Source organism: Euleptes europaea, chromosome 19, assembly GCF_029931775.1.
Source record: "Euleptes europaea isolate rEulEur1 chromosome 19, rEulEur1.hap1, whole genome shotgun sequence".
Taxonomy (NCBI): Eukaryota; Metazoa; Chordata; class Lepidosauria; order Squamata; family Sphaerodactylidae; genus Euleptes; species Euleptes europaea.
The window spans coordinates 15,909,650-15,932,511 of NC_079330.1; the positions used below are offsets into that span (position 1 = coordinate 15,909,650).

General features: G+C 49.1%; 1 protein-coding gene across 1 annotated transcript in view; it reads left to right on the forward strand.

Annotated features, from left to right (window-relative positions):
- The window catches only part of PITPNM3 (PITPNM family member 3), a 93,410-nt gene extending 71,048 nt beyond the window's left edge, over positions 1-22,362 (forward strand). The window contains exons 11-20 of the mRNA XM_056865569.1: positions 4,275-4,445; positions 7,119-7,307; positions 9,851-9,999; positions 11,210-11,326; positions 12,535-12,651; positions 15,529-15,677; positions 19,241-19,390; positions 19,757-19,940; positions 20,287-20,415; positions 21,700-22,362. Coding sequence (XP_056721547.1) covers positions 4,275-4,445; positions 7,119-7,307; positions 9,851-9,999; positions 11,210-11,326; positions 12,535-12,651; positions 15,529-15,677; positions 19,241-19,390; positions 19,757-19,940; positions 20,287-20,415; positions 21,700-22,008 — 1,664 coding nt within the window. The 3' untranslated portion in view covers positions 22,009-22,362. The remainder of the gene's footprint in view (positions 1-4,274; positions 4,446-7,118; positions 7,308-9,850; positions 10,000-11,209; positions 11,327-12,534; positions 12,652-15,528; positions 15,678-19,240; positions 19,391-19,756; positions 19,941-20,286; positions 20,416-21,699) is intronic.
- The last annotated feature ends 500 nt before the right edge of the window (positions 22,363-22,862 follow it).

Sequence of the window (22,862 nt, forward strand, 5' to 3'; positions counted from 1 at the left end):
CCTTGCCCCATTTACATTTTCATCTCCGCAACCGTAGATGCACTGTAATCAGCCCATTCCAGGTGTGGGCCACCTCCACAAGGGGGGATTCAGTAATGCATTTAGCAGACTTTTCAAGGTAACTGGCTGCTTTCGGCCTCTGTGTCGCTCAGAGGAGTGCCTGGGACTTGAACAGCTGCTCTTGTTTCACACCGAGAGCGGGGCGCGTGTGACTGTCACAGCTGATGGGGTAAGGTGCTTTCCAGGCCCATAAATCACATTTCATTACTTTGACTCCCCTTATGGGATGCCTGCAGCAATTGCTGGATGCAGAATTCATCAGAAGAACTACACAGGAGAGGAAAAGCTGCCCAGATGTTGTGTTTCTTTCTTTGATCTCTAAATGATGCAGACTTTTTCATGTCTTCTGATGGTTGCAAAGACTGGGGTGAGGTTGAGGGGAGGCGATTACTGTCCCATTCCTGCTGACCTTGGAACCTGGTATTAGATTCTGCCTTGCTGTTGAGGCAATTCCAGCAGTGTAGCAGGGCTGCAGAGGGAGTTGGGGAGCTGTCCAGCCACTTTCAGCGCAAGGTTGCTGAACCCTCCAAGGAGCTGTCCAGCCTGGTATGCACATGAACACATGAAGCTGCCTTATACTGAATCAGACCCTTGTCCCATCAAAGTCAGTATTGCCTACTCAGACCGACAGCGGCTCTCCAGGGTCTCAGGCTGAGGTCTTTCACATCACCTCCTTGCCTAGTCCCTTTAACTGGAGATGCCAGGGACACATGAACACATGAAGCTGCCTTATACTGAATCAGACCCTTGGCCCGTCAAAGTCAGTATTGCCTACCTAGACCAGCAGCGGCTCTCCAGATCTCAGGCGGAGGTCTTTCACATCACCTCCTTGCCTAGTCCCTTTAACTGGAGATGCCGGGGATCGAACCTGGGACCTTCTGCATGCCGAGCAGATGCTCTACAAACTGAGCCACGGCCCCTCCCCAAAGTTGTTCTGGAGAGGGCTTGCACCAGCAAGGCCCAAGAAGGGCTTTGTGGCAACAGTCCAGGAGAATCCCAAGAGATTTCAAAGGGGGATCAGAGAGACTGCTGAATTACAACTAATAATGAAGCTCAAGAATATGCATTCTCTGGGACTGAATAGAGATCTGGGATTCCTATCTCATTACCAATGCTGATTTCTCCATGCCTGCTACCCCTCTTCATATCACACCTAATCCAATCACACGTGCTAATGTCATTTACTTGCTTTTGACATTTACATTGCCATTGTGTGTCTAATTCACTCATCTCTACTTAAGGATAGATGGAATCACATTCTAGCTGTATCTGAAGAAGTGAGCTGTGGCTCATGAAAGCTCATACCCTGCCAGAAATCTTGTTCGTCCTTAAGGTGCTACCGATCTCCTGCTCTTTTCTGCTGCATATGCTTGGAGGTCATCATGACTGCTTAAGAGCCCTGATCATTTCCCTTAGTAAACCGAGTCTGTTTTCACAGTACTTAAGATCTCAATATTCATTCCAAACTGGTGCTCGGAGACCCATCACTTTGCCAGTGATCCCTTTGTTGCCATTTGTGTGGGTCATTGACCAGATAACAAGCCAAGTGCAAAACATAAGCCAGCAACTCCATGGAGTGAGAGGCAGTAGAAGGGAAATCCAATGCTCAGCCTACCCGTGTGAAGCCCTAACCAAGTTGGAAAGCAGACCCCATTCACATGGTCATGTGTGCATAGGGTACACATGCTCCCAACCACACAAATTAAGATGTAATTATTTTCCCTGGTATTTTGTGTGGGGTTTTTTTAACACCCTTGGCTTTGAGTTACTTGATCGTGGCGCTTGCTACTGACGGTCTTTTCAGTTTTTTTAAAAGCTCTTATATGCTATAAACGATGCTTCTGTTTTAAGGTGTGTGTTATTTTGCTGGTTATCTTATTATTTATTATTGTGTCACATACTTTAGAGCCCCGTGGCACAGAGTGGTAAGCTGCAGAACTGCAGTCCAGGCTCTGCTCATGACCTGGGTTCAATCCCGACGGAAGTTGGTTTCAGGTAGCTGGCTCAAGGTTGACTCAGCCTTCCAGGTCGGTGAAATGAGTACCCAGCTTGCTGGGGGTAAAGGGAAGATGGCTGGGGAAGGCACTGGCAAACCACCCCGTAAACGAAGTCTGCCTAGTAAACGTCGGGATGTGACATCACCCCATGGGTTAGGAATGACCCGGTGCTTGCACAGGGGACCTTTATCTTTTACACATACTTTAAATTGTCATGTGCTGCCTTAAATATTAGACTGGTAGCATTTGCAGGGGATAAATGTTTGTAACAGATAAATCATTCAGATAGACATCTGCACAGCCTCTAGATCTGGCCCATTGGAGTGCTCCTGGAGGAAGGGAGACTTGAATCCGCAACATGTGTTTCACGCCTCCAGAATCTGGTGGTGTGCGGAATCTCTCCTCACGGCTCCACCCGCACAGCTTCATTGCATCCACACAGAAGAAAGTGTGTTCCCATTAGTTAAAAGGGTTGTCATAATCTCGAGATGTGAAAGACTGCGCCGCAGCGAAGGGAAGCAATGTGCCAGACAAAATTGCAAAACAAAATCCAGACGCGTTATCTTGTGTGAAATTATAGTACGAGTGTGAACGATTACACTGTTTGGATTTGTGCAGTGTGATATTTCAGTGGCAATCCCTTGTTTGGAGTGTTGTGTTTGCAGGAACCCTGGTTGACAAGCTGTGTGCATTTGCTCAGCCAAACTTTTTATTAAAAGCTAATCAGTAGGTTATGGGAGGCGGGTTAGAAAATTGCTAAATCAGCTGGTGTCTCTCAGCTGTGCAAAGCAGGTAAATGGATGGATTGGGCACAGCAAAGAATCCACAGTTTCAGTTCCACTGTTTTTCCATTTGATACAACAGCTCAGTATGGCATCCACAGTTTCCAAAGTCTCTCCGGGGCCATTTATACCTGGCTGTTTCCTCGCGGTCACCCCGCCAACCACTTCGGGGCTTTGCTTTGATTATGCTTGCATTTTCCGACCGTCAGACATCGCCTTGTTCTCCCTGCGCGTTTCTGTGCGTTTTGCCCACGTTTCCTGGATTCATGTTTAGCCAGCATCCAGAAAACACGGGGGGAACGCACAGAAATGGGTGGAGAGAGAGAGAGGTGACTTCTTTTTTTATATATATATATATATTTATTTTCATTATTAGGTAAATATACAGAAAAAAGAAGGGGAAGGGGAAAGGAATATTAGTTGAATATCATTTAGCTTAAACGTAAAGATTTCTACCCCTCTATTGGGTATAGCACATTATTCCATATCATTGACATATTTTTTAAATAAAACATATCATTATTTGAATAATCCAGAGCAAGGTGACTTCTGACAGTCAGAAGAAGAGTTGGTTTTTATATGCTGACTTTCTCTACCACTTAATGGAGAATTAAACCAGCTTACAATCACCTTCCCTTCCCCTCCCCACAACAGACACCCTGTGAAGTAGGCGGGGTTGAGAGAGCGCTGAGAAAGCCGTGACTAGCCCATGGTCACACACCTGGCCTTATGTGCAGGAGTGGGGAAACAAATCCAGTTCACCAGATTAGCATCTGCTGCTCATGTGGAGGAGTGGGGAATCAAACCTGGTTCTCCAGATCAGAGTCCACCACTCCAAATGCAAGCATAATCAAAGCAAAGCTTTGAAGTAGTTTGCGGGGTGACCACGAGGAAGCAGCCATGCCTAAATGGCCTGGGAGTTTTGGGCCTCATTGATGGATGAAAGGGAACACATGAAGCTGTCTTATACCGAACCAGACTCTTGGTCCATCAAGGTCAGTACTGACTACTCAGACCGGCAGCAGCTCTCCAGGGCTCAGGCAAAGCTCTTTCATGTCACCCAGTGCCTGGTCTTTTCAGCTGGAGATGCCGGGGATTAAACCTGGGACCCTCTGCATGCCAAGCAGATGCTCTACCCCTGAGCCACAGCCCCTCCCTATACACACAGTGCTCTCCGAGGATCATATAGCTGGAAGGGACCTCCAGGGTCATCTAGTCCAACCCCCTGCACAATGCAGGAAATTCAAAACTATCTCTCCCACCCACCCCGCCGCCACACACCCCTCCAGGATCCCTGGCCAATCTGGCTTGGAGGGAAATTACCTCCTGACCCCAAAGTGATGGCTTGTATAGTTGTTTCTAAACTGCAGAGAGGTTTTCGAGCCATGTCTGGTGATCCCGGGATATCCCCTCTCGTTCTTGTTCTGTTTTCCAGTCTCTCAGGTACAGCCAGCTTGCAGCCAGGTCTACAACCTCTTCCACTCTGCCGACCCCTCTGCCTCCAGGCTCGAGCCCTTCTTGGAGGCGAAATTCCACCTCCTGCCTCCGTTCAGTGTGCCGAAGTACCAGAGATACCCTCTGGGAGATGGGATGTCTCACCTCTTAGGTATCTTTTATCTTTCCCTGTGCTTGCCTGAGAACAGTTTTCTGGGAACTATTTTAGGCTGCTAAATGTCCAACGCTGTTTTTGCGCCCTGGCTGGGTTTCAATAGTTTGATTTCTAATGATTTAATGCTGTTTTATGATTTCATAATGTGTTACTTTGGAAACGGCCTCCAGCATGTTCTGTCGGCTCCTGTCTCCCTCATCCCTCCAGAACCGTCTGGGCTCAGAGCTGCTAAAAACGGCCTTCACATAGCAAACATAAAGTACTCGTAAGCTAGAATTAAGCGAACGAGATCTGCAGAGATTCACGGTGTGAGCACGCATGTCACCTTGAGCCGAAATATGACTCCTGGACAAGCAGCCCTTGCGTCTGTCCAGATCCTGTTTCTAAAGGCGTTGCCAAAAGTTAAAACTGTTAAGACATTTCCAAAAGCTAGGATTAAAATTGGTAGAGCAGAAGTTTGCCCTTTTGCTTGTGTTTGAAAATTCTGACTTCTGACAATGCCCCGCAAGTGTGTGTGCAAGACTTTGTACCCATTCAAAATCTAGTGGTAGCTGGAAAAAATGGGAAGGACTGCTGTCTGCTTGGAGTGGAGGAGAGGGCAACCATGATCAACCACGGCCTGTGGTCCAGAAGAGTGCCCAGATTAGTCTGCTGCAGTAATGCAGGGGGAGCTCCCATTTTTCCCTCTCCTCTGCGACCAAAGAAGGTTTTCTCCAGTGCCTGATCTCATAGAATCATAGAGTTGGAAGAGACCACCAGGGTCATCTAGTCCAACCTCCGGCACAGTGCAGGAAATTCTAAAATACCTCCCCTCCACACCACTAGTAACCCCTACTCCATGCCCAGAAGATGGCCAAGGTGCCCTTCCTCTCATCATCTGCTTAAGGTCATAGAATGAGCATTGCTGACAGATGGCCATCTAGCCTCTTCTTAAAAACCTCCAAGGAAGGAGAGCTTACAACCTCCCGAGGAATCCTGTTCCACTGAGGAACCACTCGAACTGTTAGAAAATTCTTCCTAATGTCTAGACAGAAACTCTTTTGATTTAATTTCAACCCGTTGGTTCTGGTCTGACCTTCTGGAGCAACAGAAAACAACTCGGCACCCTCCTCTATATAACAGCCCTTCAGGTACTTGAAGATGGTTATCGTATCACCTCTCAGTCTTCTCCTCTTCAGGCTGTATGGTTGAAATGGATGCATCCCATTCTTGCAGCTGCAAGCAGCTCTTAGGTCTACGGCTCTGACCAAATCAGCCACCTAGTTGGCACCGGGTGTCCCTGAGGCCTCAGATCAGATCATGGGTTGAAATCTGGTCAAAAGAGTTTATGGGAAGAGTTGATGGAGGGGATCTTTCCCTGCCTTCCCCTTCCCCAGGCAACCACTGCTGAGGCTTGGCAGAGACACGCATGCAAAACATGCCGGAGGACAGGGCACTGGGGCAATAAGCAGGAGGCGCTCTTCAACTTGTGTTCATCAGCAGAGGAAGGAAGGAGGAGGAGGGTTTACCTTCTTCCCCCTTGTTGCTGCGGATGCCCATCCTGTGGTGCCAATTTGGCTCTCTGAGGCTCTCTTGATCCTCTGAGAGACGTTATCGGGACAAATGTAGTTGTGAGCAGTTGTGAATTTCCTGCGTTGTGTAGGGGGTTGGACTAGATGATCCTGGTGGTCCCTCCCAACTATACGATTCTATGATTGTATGAAATGGAAGAAAGGGCAAGGCAAAAAAAGATCTGCTCCGCCCACTCCTTCCATGAACTGCTTCTGCTTCTTAAGGACTCTTCTTTAAGTAGCTATTTACCTGTGGTGAGTAAGGCAATTATTATTTTTTCCCAGGGAGTTGAAAGCTGTTGGAAGGAGGGGAACATTGTTTGTAGTTCTTTCACATGTCCCCGCTTTTGCTTCTAGGAGGACCTCTTCTTGCAAGGCACCTGGTTGGCCACTTGTGTAAACAGACTGCTGGACTTGATGGACCTTGTTCTGATCCAGCAGGGCTTTTCTTATGTTCTTATATTCTCTTTGACCAGAGACAAAAGCATGACAAGGGTTGTGTTCGTGCATGCGGTGTGTACTACCTTTTTCTTCCTGCTTCCAACTCCCTCTGAAAAACTGATCTTTCTCCAGCCTAAGAAACTCCGCTAGGCAAAGAAGCTTTCCAAGAAACTGCCTCTTCTTTTCCTTTTAGGCCATGAATGGCCAGCGTGAGACATTGCATAGGCAGAGAAGCGCATCAAAAGCTTGTGGCAGATCAACTTGCTTTGTCAGGCTGCTTTGGGCGTCCCGCAGCCGAGTGTGAAATTCTTTTCTTATGTTCTTATGTTCTCTTTGACCAGAGACAAAAGCATGACAAGGGTTGTGTTCGTGCATGCGGTGTGTACTGCCTTTTACTTCCTGCTTCCAACTCCCTCTGAAAAACTCTGATCTTTCTCCAGCCTAAGAAACTCCGCTAGGCAAAGAAGCTTTCCAAGAAACTGCCTCTTCTTTTCCTTTTAGGCCATGAATGGCCAGCGTGGGACATTGCATAGGCAGAGAAGCGCATCAAAAGCTTGTGGCAGAGCAACTTGCTTTGTCAGGTTGCTTTGGGCGTCCCGCAGCCGAGTGTGAAATTCACTGATCTTCGGCTGCCCTTAAGCATTCCGCATTATCTGTGCTTCTGTTTCCCGCTTCGCAGCCGACATCATCCACAGCCACAGCACCCTCTTTGCCGAGGACGGCTCCGCGAGCCCCCCTCCTTTGGCGGACGCGTCAGGATCCCAAAGCGCCTCTCAAGGGAAGAAGGCGAGGAGGTCCAGCGTGGACAGCAGCGACAGCGAAAGCTCGGGGTCGACGGAGAGCTTGTTGCCCGCCAGCGTAACCAACAGTGAGTGAGGCAGAGAGCGGTCCAGATGAGCGCCTCGTTTCGGGCGCACAAAAAAAGGGAGTCGGCAAAATGCAACGAGAAATGCTGTGGGAAAAGCCTTTTTCTTTCTAGGGAGTCACCTTTAAGGGAAACAAATGGGTGACCTGTTGGGGAATTGCTTTTCGTTCCCTAAACCAAAACAGCAGCATTGGGAAGGTGGCGTGCAGAGCAGGTTCAAGGTATTTTGTTGCCCCTATCAAGGTACTCCCTTTGGCTCCTCCCATGCCGCCTCTTGCGACGCTCAAGCCACTGCTGCAGTGGGGTTGCCAGGACCCTCTTTACCACCTGTGGGAGGTTTTGGGGGCAGAGCCTGAGGAGGGTGGGGTTGGGGAAGGGAGGGACTTCGATGCCATAGAGTCCAATTGCCAAGGTGGCCATTTTCTCCAGGGGAACTGATCTCTATTGGCTGGAGATCCATTGCAATAGCAGGAGATCTCCAGCTAGTACCTGGAGGCTGGGACCAGACTTGAACCCGGCCAGTGGTGGGGTGGGTCCAGAAGGTGATGCTCATTGCCCTCTGCACTGCCAGTGGCTGAGAGCCAAGGGCCCAGTGGTATGTTGGCAACCTTATCATGGTTTTAACTCAAGTATTGATCCTGTCTTAGGGGTTTTATGCATTCTCAGTTTCCTTGCATCTAACTTACTGTTTCTTGGGGGGGGGGGTTCAGCTCTGCAAGTTTTACTCCCTCTAGTGGTCAATGCTGTATAACACCGGTTTTTATCAAGCACAAACAGCTGCTGATTTAAACTTCAGGGAGAAACACTTCATTCAAAGCTGTGTGGTGTCCAAACAACCATTAGAGGGCCCAAATCCTGTGCAGAACTGAAATCCCTGTCCCCGAAGAAACAGGAAGTTAGAAGTTGAGAATGCATAAAAGCCCCTAGCTAACAAACGTATTTTGTTCTGTAATTTCTGGGGGGGGGAGGGTGCTGTACATATATGTGTGTATAAAATTCACCTCCGAACGTCTCTGGCCTTGAAAACCCTATGGGGTCACCATAAGTCAGCTGTGACTTGACGGCGCTTTCCACCGCCGCCATAAAATTTCAAAAACGAAGAATTAATGAGCACTGGCTGCAACAGAGCAATATTTTTGAAGGAAACATAATTCTGTTTTCGGAGTGTCAAAATGATGAGGTCAGTGTGGCTCGCCGAGCCAGCTTCCTGCTGTTTTATGGCTTAACTCTTACGCAATCTGAGCCTATGAGCACAAAGAACAGTCAAAAGCAGTTGTTCCCCCCGCGTCATGGGGGTTCAGGTGTAAATGTTGTCAGCCCTCTTAGAACGATTGTTTGAGTCCCTGCCAACTTGGAAGGCCTTAATAGGGGAGTGAGCATGTTCATGGAGGAGAGGGCTATCCATGGCTGCTAGTCAAAATGACTACTAGTCATGATGCATACCTATTCTCTACAGTATTAGATGAGAGTGCCTATTATATTAGGTGCTTTGGAACACAGGTAGGATGGGGCTGCTGCAGTCATCTTGTTTGTGGACTTCCTAGAAGCACCTGGTTGGCCGCTGTGTGAACAGACTGCTGGACTTGCAGGACCTTGGTGTGATCCAGCAGGGCTTTTCAGGAGGAGGAGGAGGGGGGGAGGAGGAGGTTTTTAGAAGCCGACTTTCTCTGCCACTTAAGGAAGAATCATACCTATTCTCTACAGTATTAGATGAGAGTGCCTATTATATTAGCTGCTTTGGAACACAGGCTGGACAATGCTGCTGCAGTCGTCTTGTTTGTGGGCTTCCTAGAGGCACCTGGTTGGCTGCTATGTGAACAGATTGCTGGACTTGATGGGCCTTGGTCTGATCCAGCATGGCTTTTCTTATGTTCTTATGTACCCACCGTCAGCAATGGGTGACACATGCCTGAACTCTTTGGAAAGAGAGAAGAGGAGGATGCACACCTAGCAGCTTGTTTGGGTTTGGAAAGCAGCATTTCTACTTTCTAGGCACTCCTGTTGCTGTTAAAACGTGACAGATTTGGGTGTCGCATGCTGTGTTGATATTTGCAAGTTATTTTTAAGAGCTAAGAGAGCCAGCATGGTGTAGTGTTTGAGAGCAGTGGTTTGGAGCGGTGGAGTCTGATCTGGAGAACCAGGTTTGATTCCCCACTCCTCCACATGAGCGGCAGAGGCTGATCTGGTGATTTGTTTCCCCACTCCCACATGTGAAGCCAGCTGGGTGACCTTGGGCAAGTCACATTCTCTCAGCTTCACCTACCTCATAGGTTGTCTGTTGTGGGGAGGGGAAGGGGAGGTGATTGTAAGCCAGTTTGAGTCTCCCTTAAGTGGTAGAGAAAGTAGGCATATAAAAACCAACTCCTCCTCCTCCTCTTCCTCCTCTTCTTCTTCTGCTTCTTCTTCTGCTTCTTCTTCTGCTTCTTCTTCTGCTGCTGCTGCTGTACTGCTGGTGAAAATGGCGGAGAGGCCACGTGCAAAATTGGGGCCTCCAGGAACTGAGGCAGCGATGGTTATGTTTTACGTTCTGTTTGTCTGTCCTGCAGTTACCTCCAAGTGGTGGGGAACCAAGCGGATAGACTATGCCTTGTACTGCCCAGATGTGCTCACCGCCTTTCCAACGGTGGCTCTTCCCCATCTTTTCCATGCCAGCTACTGGGAATCAACTGATGTGGTTGCTTTCATTCTGAGACAGGTAACAGTCTCTCCCTCCCTCCCTTTGTGCTTATTTTAAAATATTCATACCCAGCCTTTCCTTCTGGAAATAATAGGGACGCAGGGTGACTTACAGAATGTGCCTGAAAATATCAAAGACATCAAACAGCCTTGAATTAGGAAAAGATACTGCCAAAGATACTAAGGTACTACCATTGTATCCAAAGAATACTGTCTTATGCTGCTGCTGAAGATCTATCCATGGTCTTAGAATTCCTTGCCGGTATGCTGGGTGTTTCAGATATATGAGCAGCCTCAGCCTGTAATTTTGGTTCTTGGATTTTTAGACTGTTTACCCATCGCCAACTACCGGCGGTCATAAAGAGGCACATCTTAGTAGTAGTATAATTTATTGCGGTCCTTGACCAGTATTACGAAGTTAAAACATCATTAAAACAACAATAGTTCAATATAACAGAAAAATAGCTGCATGAACATTTAAGCTAGTCAAATGGGTTTAGAACTCTGCATCAGCTTTAATATTGTTTCCCCATGTCTTACATATCACAAGACAGAATCTAGCTACTTGTTTGGATACCCAATGGTTTCTGTCAGAAAACAGATATTCCAATCAGATTAATCAAGAACTCCAACTAACACTGGCTAGAGATATTTTGATCTGGCCTCCTTGTAATAAAATTGGGAGCAAGTGTGGTGTAGTGGTTAAGAGCGGTGGTTTGGAGCGGTGGAGTCTGATCTGGAGAACTGGGTTTGATTCCCCACTCCTGCACATGAGCGGCAGAAGCTAATCTGGTGAACTGGATTTGTTTCCCCACTCCTACACATGAAGCCAGCTGGGTGACCTTGGGCAAGTCACATTCTCTCAGCCCCACCCACCTCACAGGGTGTCTGTTGTGGGGAGGGGAAGGGAAGGTGATTGTAAGCCAGTTTGATTCTGCCTTAAGTGGTAGAGAAAGTCGGCATATAAAAACCAACTCTTCTTCTTGTAATATGGACATCTTAGAAAACCGGTTATTGCTGGCACCGTATCACAGACTTAAAACGTAGCATAAAAATAATCAGCTTCAGATGAAAAACAACACGGCACCGCTTCATTTCGGGCAGTAGTGTTGTCGTGCTTTCAAAAGCCCTTTTAAATAAAATAGACCGAAAGAAGAAAAGAGGCACGTCGTGCATTCAGTTCCATGCACTCAGCTCCGTTCGCTCTAACCCTTCCCGTTTCATTCCAGGTGATGAGATTTGAAACTGTCAGCATCAAGGAGAGCAACAGCTTGGATCCTGCGACTCTCAGTCCATCAAACCCGCGGGAGAAATGGCTGCGCAAGAGGACGCACGTCAAATTGAGGGTAAATCATGGCGGTGCTTGTGTCACCTTCCTATTGGCGGCTGGGCCAAAGATCAAATGGGGAGGGGAGAGAGTGCAGTGCCCAGACGGGCTGACTTATGGCAGAGGCGTTGTCGTTTTCCAGTATGTGCCGCTGCGAAGGCTGGGCCCCCCAGACAGGTGCGGAGCCCTTCCAGTTAGGATACTGTCAGCTTCCCTTCCCTTCTTTACGTGCTTCGCTTGTGGGACCAGCAGCTCTGGTTGGTGCACAAATGGAATTTCGTGAGCTGTGCCAAGCGAATCGGCTCAGCATTTCTGACAGAATGGTTTTTTGGGGGAGCATTCAGCTTGGTGGTTAGGCTTTTTTTAAAGAAAGAGTTGTAGCCTGGTTCTGCAAATGGCTTCTGCATGTATCTCCCTGCCCTACTCTGAATTCCACCTTTTCAGAGATTAGATTGGTAGGTCAGAGGGTCAGGGTTGTCATAGAATCATTGGAAGGGACCACCAGGGTCATCTAGCCCAACCCCCTGCACAATGCAGGAATTTCACAACTACCTCCCCCCCCACACCCCCAGTGACCTCTACTCCATGCCCAGAAGATGCCCAAGGTGCCCTCCCTCCCATGAACTGCCTATGGTCATAGAATCAGCATTGCTGACAGATGGCCATCTAGCTTAAAACCTCCAGGGAAGGAGCACTTACCACCTCCCGAGGAAGTCTGTTCTACTGAGGAACTTCTCTAACTGTTAGAAAATTCTTCCTAATGTCTGGACGGAAACTCTTTTGATTTAATTTCAACCCGTTGGTTCTGGTCCGACCTTCTGGGGCAACAGAAAACAACTCGGCATCATCCTCTATATGACAGCCCGTCAAGTACTTGAAGATGGTTATCATACCCCTCTCAGTCTTCTCCTCTTCAGACTAAACATACTCCGCTCCTTTCATTTAGAAAAACTGCAGACCTCAGTGTTCTTTTCCCGGCAGTCTTTTGGGGCCCCAGCGAGACTGTTTGTGGGGTTTTGTCTTTTTAGTTTTCGAGACTTTATGCTGCTAGATCTTATGCTGCTAGATTCAAAAGTTTGTCCTTTTGCTTTTAGAGTTATGAATGGTAATTATTTTTGTGGCCGTTTTGCTCTGCCGGAAGCCACCCTGTTGCTGCATCCCATGGCCCAGGTGCCGTGTTGCCGCCGAACCTCCAAAGCTGACTCTCTCTCCCCACTTGCCTTCCAGAACGTGACTTCAAACCACAGGTCGAACGACGTCATCACGGCAGAAGGTGGCCCTCAGGTTCTGGTTGGCCGGTTCATGTACGGCCCCCTCGACATGGTGGCCCTGACAGGGGAAAAGGTGACTCTCTTGTTCTTTCCGCCAAGACTAATTCAGCCAAGACTAGTTCAGCAATGGGGAAATGATACCCTTCCTGCTCGCCACTTCTCTGACAAACAAGCTTTGATTCCTGTCCTTTTTTACTCTATGGCCATTTATGCACTGTAATTAGCAGCGCGTTCCATGCCGAATTGCCCCGTATATTTTTTTAAATTTTTCACACTGAACCGTCATTCTGGAAGTGGCTGCGAAGCCCATCTAACGTGACCTTTGGTGTTTGCCCTGAAGAATCCCCTCAAGGAACCATGCAAAATAACAGTGGTGCATTAGCTATTCGCATGCTAATGTCTATGCAAACAGGAACGAAGGAGCAGGCGAGTGGGGAGGTGGAATTTCTCCTTTTGCGTCGGGACCTTAAATGGGCATTTTTAAAGTCGCATTTTAAAAAAGAGCTTTGAGGAGCATCAAAATTGACCCTGCATAAATGGCCTGAGTGTCGAGGGGAGGCTGGGAATCGTCATCCGAGTACTGGGGGAGGCTTTCAGTGCTGGTGGAACTGCAAGACTAGGAGACCCCGTCCTCTGCACTTGACCTTGACAAGGGCATCAGTAAACAGCCCAAAGGGAAGAATTAAAGGGCAGCTTCCCCCGGGAACCAACCCTCAACAGCTGTAGTAGTTCACAGGAGTCTTGCATAGAACAGAGCTGCTTTTTTTGGCAGTCAGGCAAAGCCACAAACCTCAGAGAGGAAGTAGAGTGGCAGAGGTTAGCAGCTGGAAGACTACTTCCATTAAGATGAGCCAATTCTGTGTTTTAAACTGGTTCCTCGCCACTTCTGTCCTCACCCTGCCTCCGGTATGTGGTTGCGCTTCTGCCTGGCCCTGCCTCTGTAACCTGGTAAAGATTGCTAGCCTTCCTTCTTCCTGAGAAAAGTTGACACCTGGCCAGGCTGGGGTTGAGGGAACTGATTGCAGCTGTAGCTGGAGCCTTCTTTAGAGCCAGGCTCCATTTCTGATACCAAGACCCAGTAAAAGTAAAGGTAGTCCCCTGTGCAAGCACCAGGTCATTACTGACCCATGGAGTGACATCACATCCTGACGCCTACCAGGCAGACTGTGTTGACGGAGTGGTTTGCCAGTGCCTTCCTCAGTCGTCTACACTTTACCCCCCAGCAATCTGGGTACTCATTTTACTGACCAACCTCGAGCCAGCCACCTGGAACCAACTTCCGGCGGGGTTGAACCCAGGTCGTGAGCAGAGCTTCGGACTGCAGTGCTGCAGCTTCCCACTCTGTGCCACGGGGCCCATCTAGAGTGGAACGCAAACTTAACAAGAGGAGTTAATCTAGAGCAGCGGAGCAGCGATTCCCAAACTGTGCTCCATGGAGCACTTGGTGCTCTGCGAAATATCTCCTAGTGCTCCGTGAAGAGATCGGAAAGAAAAATACTACTGTCACTTGCTTTAATATATAGGTGCTAGGTGAAAATTAGTGCTCTGTGATGAATTTCTCTCCTGAAAAGTGCTCCATGACTCAAAAAGTTTTGGGACCATTGGTCTAGAGCAGTGGTTCCCAACCTTTTTTTGACCAGGGACCACTAGGACTTTTTTGTTCGGTGCAGGGACCCCAAGGTTCAAAATAAAAATGCCGAGAATTTGAAAATAATCTTTAATCATAACTGTTAGTTAAACATTAAACTTAGAATAATATTTGAATATATATTTTTATAACAGAGAACTTTTAATTGAAAATATTAATTTATTATGGGTTTATAACTTTGTTTCGCGGACCTTAATTTAGTTCTCAGGGACCCCTGGGGGTCCACGGACCCCTGGTTGGGAACCAGTGGTCTAGAGCAATACAAACAGCTGAGGCTGCCCTGTGATCCAAGATGACTTCTGTTGACTGGCAGCGACTCCCCAGAGTCTCACTAGGTCTTTCCCAATGCCTTCTACTTGAGATGCTGTAGTTAAAGCTGCCAGGGGGTGAGCCCAGGATCCTTCTGCAAAGCACTGCTCTACTTCTGGGTGCTCCTGAGATTAAAGGCCGTCTTACAGGCCAGAGGGCATAGCTTCCAGTTCACTGCAGTGAGTGCCCGAAGGTACAGTCGATCCAAATCTCCCTTCATTGCCTTCACTCCCGACATAATGACTGAAGATTCACCCCTCGTTCTGCTCCTTGTTCCAGGTCAGTATAGGATGTCAAACATATGTAACATATTATTCAAACAAAGTAAACTTTCACAATTATAGCCATAAAGTCCTCAATGCAGAATTCCCAACAATCACAATCCAAAGTGAGGACAGTCTTGGAGCTGATCTCTGTTTTGTTCTACAGTGTGTTTAACTCACAAACTGCTTGCAAGCAATCAGTTGTTGGTATTAGTAAAAAAAAGGTAAAGGTCCCCTGTGCAAGCACTGGGTCATTCCTGACCCACGGGGTGACGTCACTTCCCGACGTTTCCTAGGCAGACTTTGTTTATGGGGTGGTTTGCCAGTGCCTTCCCCAGCCATCTTTCCTTTACCCCCAGCAAGCTGGGTACTCATTTTACCGATCTCGGAAGGATGGAAGGCTGAGTCAACCTTGAGCCGACTACCTGAAACCGACTTCCGTCGGGATCGAACTCAGGTCGTGAGCAGAGCTTTGGACTGCAGTACTGCAGCTTACCACTCTGCGCCACGGGGCTCTTTGTTGGTATTACTGTTGTTAATTGCACACTTTGGGTGGTGATTGTTGGAAATGATGTATTGAAGACTTTACGGCTATAATTGTGGAACTGTTTGCAATTGTGAAAGTTTACTTTGAATAATACATAATATATGTTTGGCATCCTGTACTGACTTTCATTGTTCATACACTAAGCATGGAGGTGTTTTGTTTTTTTAATTCGCCTTGTTCCAGGTCGACATCTTCCTCATGGCCGAGCCCTCCTCTGGGCGGTGGGTCTACTTCGACACGGAGATCACCAACAACAGCGGCCGAGTCTCTTACAACATCCCCAAAGAGAAGCGACTCGGCGTTGGCGTGTACCCTATCAAAATGGTGGTCAGGTAGGGTTTGGAGCTTGGGGCGGTGTCTTTAAAGTGCTGGGAAAGGGGGTGTGTGGGGCCCACACCGCCTGCGTCTTCAACCAGTTCATCTTATTGTTCGAAAAATACTGACAAGCCACTCAGGCGAGTCTGTTGACCCTTTCCTGCATTGTGCAGGGGGTTGGACTAGATGACCCTGGTGGTCCCTTCCAACTCTTATGATTCTGTGAAGATTCTTCCTGCAGGTTACTGAAGCACTGGATGAAGAATTTCTGTGTCCTTTGTTAGCACAGAGCTTGGTTTGCGCTGCAAGAAGGGGGAGGGGTGTTGCTTTAGGCCCAAAGTCCATATGAGGCTTTCTACTTTAGGAAAGAAATAGAAATCCTTTGTTGTGAAGGAGCTCCGTACTTTGATAGGAGCAGGAGAACTGGTAATCTTTCTATCGACGCTAGGATGGAGAGAGATTGCAGAGATCACATATCGCCCTGCTGGTGCTTAGGAAGCTGGAAGAGAAGGTGTTAACTGGAAGGAAGGAACCCCTAAAAGTAGCATTCTGGGTAAACAAAGAGACTACAGCAGTGTGGACAAGAGAAAGGATGCAGGTACTTACCTTTTTAGCCAGCATGGTGTAGTGGTTAAGAGTGGTGGTTTGGAGCGGTGGACTCTGATCTGGAGAACCGGGTTTGATTCCCCGCTCCTCCACATGAGCGGCGGAGGCTAATCTGGTGGACTGGGTTTGTTTCCCCGCTCCTCCACACGAAGCCAGCTGGGTGACCTTGGGCTAGTCACACTCTCAGCCCCACCTACCTCACGGGGTGTCTGTTGTGGGGAGGGGAAGGGAAGGTGATTGTAAGCCAGTTTGAGTCTCCCTCAAGTGGTAGAGAAAGTCGGCATATAAAAACCAACTTTTCTTCTTCTTTATTGTACTCCAGGGTGCAAAGGAAAGTTGCCATGCTGTTCGCTTGCAACACCCTCAACCCGCTACTTATCTGTTTTGTTTGATGACTAGGAGTTCTATATTTGTGGGTGTGAGGAGGAGGTGTTTCTCCTTCTTTAGCGTCTGTGAAGCTATAGCTCGCCCTGTCCCTCCTTGGGCTTTTCCCCCTCGTCCAACACACCGTGGAGCGGTAATCAAACAGAAAAACGCGCTTTGGAGGATTAGGTTGTTCCAGTAAGCACATTCCCAGCCTTTTAAACGAACTGCCTCTGAGCCCCAGAGCGCCTTGAGAACGACTTTTAGTTATAAAAAATTGATTCCAGCAAATAGCATTGTTATTTCATGTTTGGGACCTGGGGACACAAAACTGCAATTTTGCAGCTGAAACTTCATTTTCTTGGCATGTGTGCTTTCGCGCTCTCCCCATGCATTGCACTGCCCGCCTGGACATGAGGGTACTCCGTGGTCAGAGCTCCTGTAGATTTTGCATTGGAGGGACAATTTTTGCCCTGTTTGGGGTTCCTCATATACTGATTTTTTTGGTGCCGTCAAGTCACAGCTGACTAATGGTGACCCCCCCCCCCAGCGAACCTTTTAGAGACGAAGTGCCCAAACTGCAACCCGAAACCCACTTATTTATCGCAAAGTGCCAACACGGCAATTTAACCTGAATACTGAGGTTTTAGTTTAGAGAAAACAACTCATACATTCACATCTTTTGTCTTAAAAGAAAAACACAATAACAAATCTATCCCTATACAAAAAATAGCTAACGCTATTAGTTAACACTAAAGAAATGGATATTCCCTGAATCAACAATCTACGGCAGTGATTCTCAGCTGGGATTCCTTTTGAATTTGCAGACCTTTTGGCCTGCTCTGAAAAGCATCTGAGGCATCTGAGTGCATGTCCTACCTTTGATTCACCTCCGCTGTACATGCGTTGGAGCTATCTCCGTGTTGGCGAACCTATGGCACGCGTGCCAGACTTGGCACGCCAAGCCCTCTCGGTGGGCACACGGTCGTGTCTGCCTTCCCTGGACTCCCCGCCGCCCAGGTGGGCATCGGGGGCTTTGAACTGCTCAGCGCAGAGCAGTTCAAAGCCCCCCCTTCCCTGGACTCCCCGCCACCCAGCTGGGAGTAAACCGTCCCCCCCCTTCCCTGGACTCCCCACCACCCAGCTGGGAGTAACCCGTCCCCCCCCTTCCCTGGACTTCCCTGGACTCCCCAAACTGCAACCCAAAACCCACTTATTTATCGCAAAGTGCCAACACGGCAATTTAACCTGAATACTGAGGTTTCCTCCCAGCTGGTTAAATTGCCATGTTGGCACTTTGCGATAAATAAGTGGGTTTTGGGTTGCAGTTTGGGCACTCGGTTTCTAAAAGGTTCGCCATCACTGACCTATCTAGTCCAGCTCCTGTATCTCACAGTGGCCCACATCTATAATAAGGAGGTAGCACATACCCATCAGGGCTAGTAACCCGTGATGGACTTTTCCTGGGGCGATGGCCCACGTTCCCACAGAGAGGGCTCTGAGTGCCCCCTGTGGCACGCGTGCCATAGGTTCGCCACCACTGCCCTAGGGTTTTCGAGGCAAGGGACGTTCAGAAGTGGTTTGCCATTGCCTGCTTCCGTGCCATGACCCTGGAGTTCCTCGGAGGTTGCCCATCCAAATACTAACCACAGCCAGCCCTGCTTAGCTTCTAAGATCTGACGACATCAGGCTAGCCTGGGGCTACCCAGGTCAGGGGCACATAGCGATGGGATGCACAGAACTTTACATAGCACCCTCGCCGCCACCACCACCACCACCACCAGGACTGCTTTGGGGTTGGAAAGCAGTGTGGGAGGGAAGGCAGGAGCACGCTGCGGTCTCGATCCAAATTGGGCTCTGCATGCCTGGGAATTGAGTCGCCAGTAGAGAACTTGCCAGCATATCTTGCTTGCCAGTCTTTATAGAGAACCCAGAGCAGACCCGAGGACTGCGTGTTGTGTGGTTAGAGCTTGTTGTTCTGCCTTCATTGTGCCTTGGGGGCAGACTGTATACTGAGAGAGGGGAGGAACAGGGCAGAAATCTGGCACTGGGGAAAGCTTAAGAAGAAGAAGAAGTTGGTTTTTATATGCTGACTTTCTCTACCACTTAAGGCAGAAACAAAACGGCTCACAATCACCTTCCCTTCCCCTAACAGACACCCTGTGAGGTAGGTGGGGCTAAGAGAGCTGTGATCAGCCCAAGATCACCCAGCTGGCTTCACATGGAGGAGCGGGGAAACAAATCCAGTTCACCAGATTAGCGTCCACCGCTCATGTGGAGGGATGGGGGATCAAACCCGGTTCTCCAGATCAGAGTCCACCGCTCCAAACCACCTCTCTTAACCACTAGACCACGGTGGCTCTCGTGACCGATCAAGGCATCCAACAAAAACTGAGTCTGTTTTTTACATGACAATATGTGACCCAAAAGGGGGGAATCAAATATCCTCCCGCCTCAGACTAGAATGGAGGGCTACAGATATTCATAAGCAGAGATTCCACATAATGTGGACCTGCCAATTTCTGTTGTGGCCTTTCATAGAGATGGGGTTGAATAGAAGCCGGCACGGCTCCTGTTTTCTCACCGTCATGCTGTACTTCTCTGTCCCCAGGGGCGACCAGAGCAGTGCCATCAGCTACCTGACCGTGCTCCCGCGAGGAATGGAGTGTGTGGTCTTCAGCATCGATGGCTCCTTTGCCGCCAGCGTCTCCATCATGGGCAGCGACCCCAAAGTCCGAGCCGGGGCTGTCGATGTCGTCAGGTGAGGGACTCTTCGCAGTCTTTCTCTGGTAATCAGGCAGTGCTGGCGGAGGATCCGGATGGCTTTATGGGAAATATTTATGTATTGCACCCCCTCCCCCACCCCGGCCAAGTTCAGTGTAGCTTACAAGAGAGATGTCAGAAAGACAATCTTAAAACATTGGTAGTTACAAAGATGAAGCCCAAGGAGCAGTCAACAACTTTACCAGATGATAAATCAGAAAAAGATACCGGTTATTCTGAATGCATGAAATGACCTTGGCCTCAACCCTATCCTGTCCTGTACAGCACTTCGCATGCCATGGACTCTTAATAAACATTCAATTGTAGCATCACCTCCTTCCCTCTTTTCCCTCTACTAATGCAGACACTGGCAAGATCTCGGGTACCTGATCATCTACATCACCGGGCGCCCTGACATGCAGAAGCAGCGGGTCGTCTCGTGGCTCTCTCAGCACAACTTCCCCCAAGGGATGATCTTCTTCTCCGACGGGCTTGTCCACGACCCTTTGCGGCAGAAGACCATCTTCCTCCGGAATCTGGTGCAAGAGGTAGCCTGATCTCCGGCTTGTTTCCCTGGGAATGGCTGGGTTTCCAGAGGCTCCCAGCGGACGCGTGCCTGGGGTTAATCCAGAGACTTCATGTGGTTATCCAGTAACCAGGAGTTGATGTTGCATGCATCCGTCTTCCCATGCTTCTAGGCCTCAGAGCATGCAATGTCCAAAGCAGCTCAAGTCCAAGTTAGGCCACAAGGCTCCTGGTCTCAGCCTTGGAATCTATGACTGATGTGGATTTTGAGAGATGGCTGGGGGTCAGCAAGCCAAAAAGACCAGCAATGATGGGCCACTGACCATGCCTGTAGCTAGCTCTCAAAATGTCTCCCTTTTTTCATTTCAGAGCCACATCAAGATCTGTGCTGCTTACGGCTCCATGAAGGACATCTCTGTGTACAACGTCCTGGGTCTCTCCCCCTCCCAGATCTATATCGTTGGTCGGCCAGCAAAGAAGTACCAAACACAGTGCCAGGTGACTCTTTCCACAGGACAGGAAATACTGTTGTGTTGCGGGATGGGGGGAGGGACAGGGAAACGGAGGCCTCGTGACCTGCCGTGGAACTTGCTATGGCGGCAGGAGGGAATCCAGAGATTAGTCAAAGCATCCAGAGGCTCCCAGCACATTAGGTGTACTTTGCTTGTGTCATTAGTGTCTGACACACAAAATGTGTTCCTGAGTTAAACTGGATTGTGTTCAGATGCTGCCTTTCCACCTGCACAAAAGGCCCCAGCTTGGATGTGGTTAAATACATGCCATAATCCTGCCTACTTTGGGAGGGGCGTTGGCTCTCTGATTTGACCACCGGTGTCTTTTAAGGCTGAGAAAGAGCCGGGTGTTATTTTTGAGAGGGGAATTCCTTTTTCCAAAATCTCCTTTTTAAATATAGCCATTGGTTCCCTTTCTCTTTTTTCCTCTTTTAAACAAGGGATTTATCTCAGATTTCTCCTTCATTTCTTTTTGTAGTTTTCCGTCACACCTCTATGCACCCTTGTGGAACTGCAGCCCTTTCAGTTGTTCTGTGTTACACGCCTCAGGGCAGTGCTCTTGCAGGTGGATGGGAAGGTTTGGGAAGACATTTCCTGCCTCTTAGCGCTTACAGAGTGGAATTCTGAAATTTTGCAGAACTTCCCTTCCTACCCCTCTTCTCTTCGAAACTCATTGCAAGTTCCTAAAGAGAAGAAAAGAAACAGATTGTTGGATTTCAGGGGGTAAATTGGGTAAAGAGAGTGTTTCTCTTAGCAGCGCTAAGACCTTTCTCTGTCCGTGATCCTCGAGAGCCACCTTGAGGAGACAATATCGAGCATGGTTTCCTAGCAGTTAGAGCAGTTCTTCAGTGGAACAGGCTTCCTCGGGAGGTGGTGAGCTCTCCTTCCCTGGAGGTTTTTAAGCAGAGGCTAGATGGCCATCTGCCTGCAATGCTGTTTCTATGACCTTAGGCAGATGATGAGGGGGGGCATCTTGGCCATCTTCTGGGCATGGAGTAGGGGTCACTGGGCGTGTGGGGAGGGAGGTAGTTGTGAATTTCCTACATTGTGCAGGGGGTTGGACTGGATGACCCTGGTGGTCCCTTCCAACTCTATGATAGATCAGAGTCTGACTCGGTATGAGCTTCGTATGCTCGTACTTGAGGTTCAGGTGAAGGATGCCGGAGTAGCGCAGTTAGAACAGTTAAGAGCAGACCAACCAGCAGGTGCTGTGTTGCTCACTGGTTTCCCTTTTCTTTCTTTTTTTCACGCCTTCTTCTCTCCGTACCAGTTCCTCAGCGAAGGCTACGCAACCCACTTGGCCTCTCTGGAGTTCAGCCTTCACTCCCGACCCAAGAAAAACAACTCGCGCATGATCCTGCGGAAGGGCAGCTTCGGCCTCCACACCCAGCCCGACTTCCTGCGTAAGAGGAACCACCTCCGAAGGACTATGTCGGTCCAGCAGCCCGCCCCGCCCTCCTTGACCCCCAAGCCAGAGCGTGCCCAAAGCCAACCCGAGTCTGATAAGGACCACGACCGGCATTTGCCTCCCATCGGGTGGGTGAGAGGCGGGGTTCATAAGTTCGAGTCGGCCCCGTAGCGACCGTCCAGGGCGGGGCCGCGGCTCGGGCATTCTGTGATCAGCTTGTGGGCGTGCCTCCTCGAGGCTTTTTGTGCATCTTCCGGGTCAAAGGTGAGAGGAGCCAGAGTCCTCGGAGGCTCCGGGTTTTGCCTTCCACATCCCGCCCCCCCCCCCAAGGGGGAGCTTCCTGTTTGTTCCTCTCGTCTGTGTCCGATCGGGAAACGTTAAGAGCAGAGGAGACCCACCGCCTCCAGAGGTTGCAGCGCCGGACGGCAAAGGAGCTTGTCTTTCAGTGTGTACTTTGTTACAAACATGTGCAGCGAGAGGGGAAAAGCTCCAGCTTTGTCCAAGGAGAGAGGGCGCCTAAGGGAGAGCGACACCGTTAGTATCTGAAGCCTATTTCTCAACTAAAAAGGGCAAGGCTCGCGGCGTACTACTTCTGGGTCAACGGCTTTTGGGGAAGGTAAATTCAAACAGGTGGTCCTGGACGGAAACCGAGCAAGCTAGCTGGGCCGACGAGAATTTCTTGGGTGCCTTACGCCCAGGACCCCCGTCTTTCGACCGGGCCGGTGACGCGAGGCCAGAAAAACCAGCAGATCTGTACATTTCGCCGGAAACATGAGGGGAGACGTGAAAACGAAAAGCAAAGCAAAGAGACGAGACTTGGCCTCTTCGGGAAGAGCGGCGGAAGGAAGAGAGAAATGTGGGTCTGCAGGCCGAAGACCCTTTGGAGCCATTTTGGAGGGGTGGAATCAGACTCCCGCCACGCCCCTGGATGTTTATGCTCTTGCTTTTGGATACGCGGACATTTAAAAAAAAAAAACATGCTGGAGCAACGCGTTTTTAAAAAAAAAAATAGTGTTAGAAGTCCG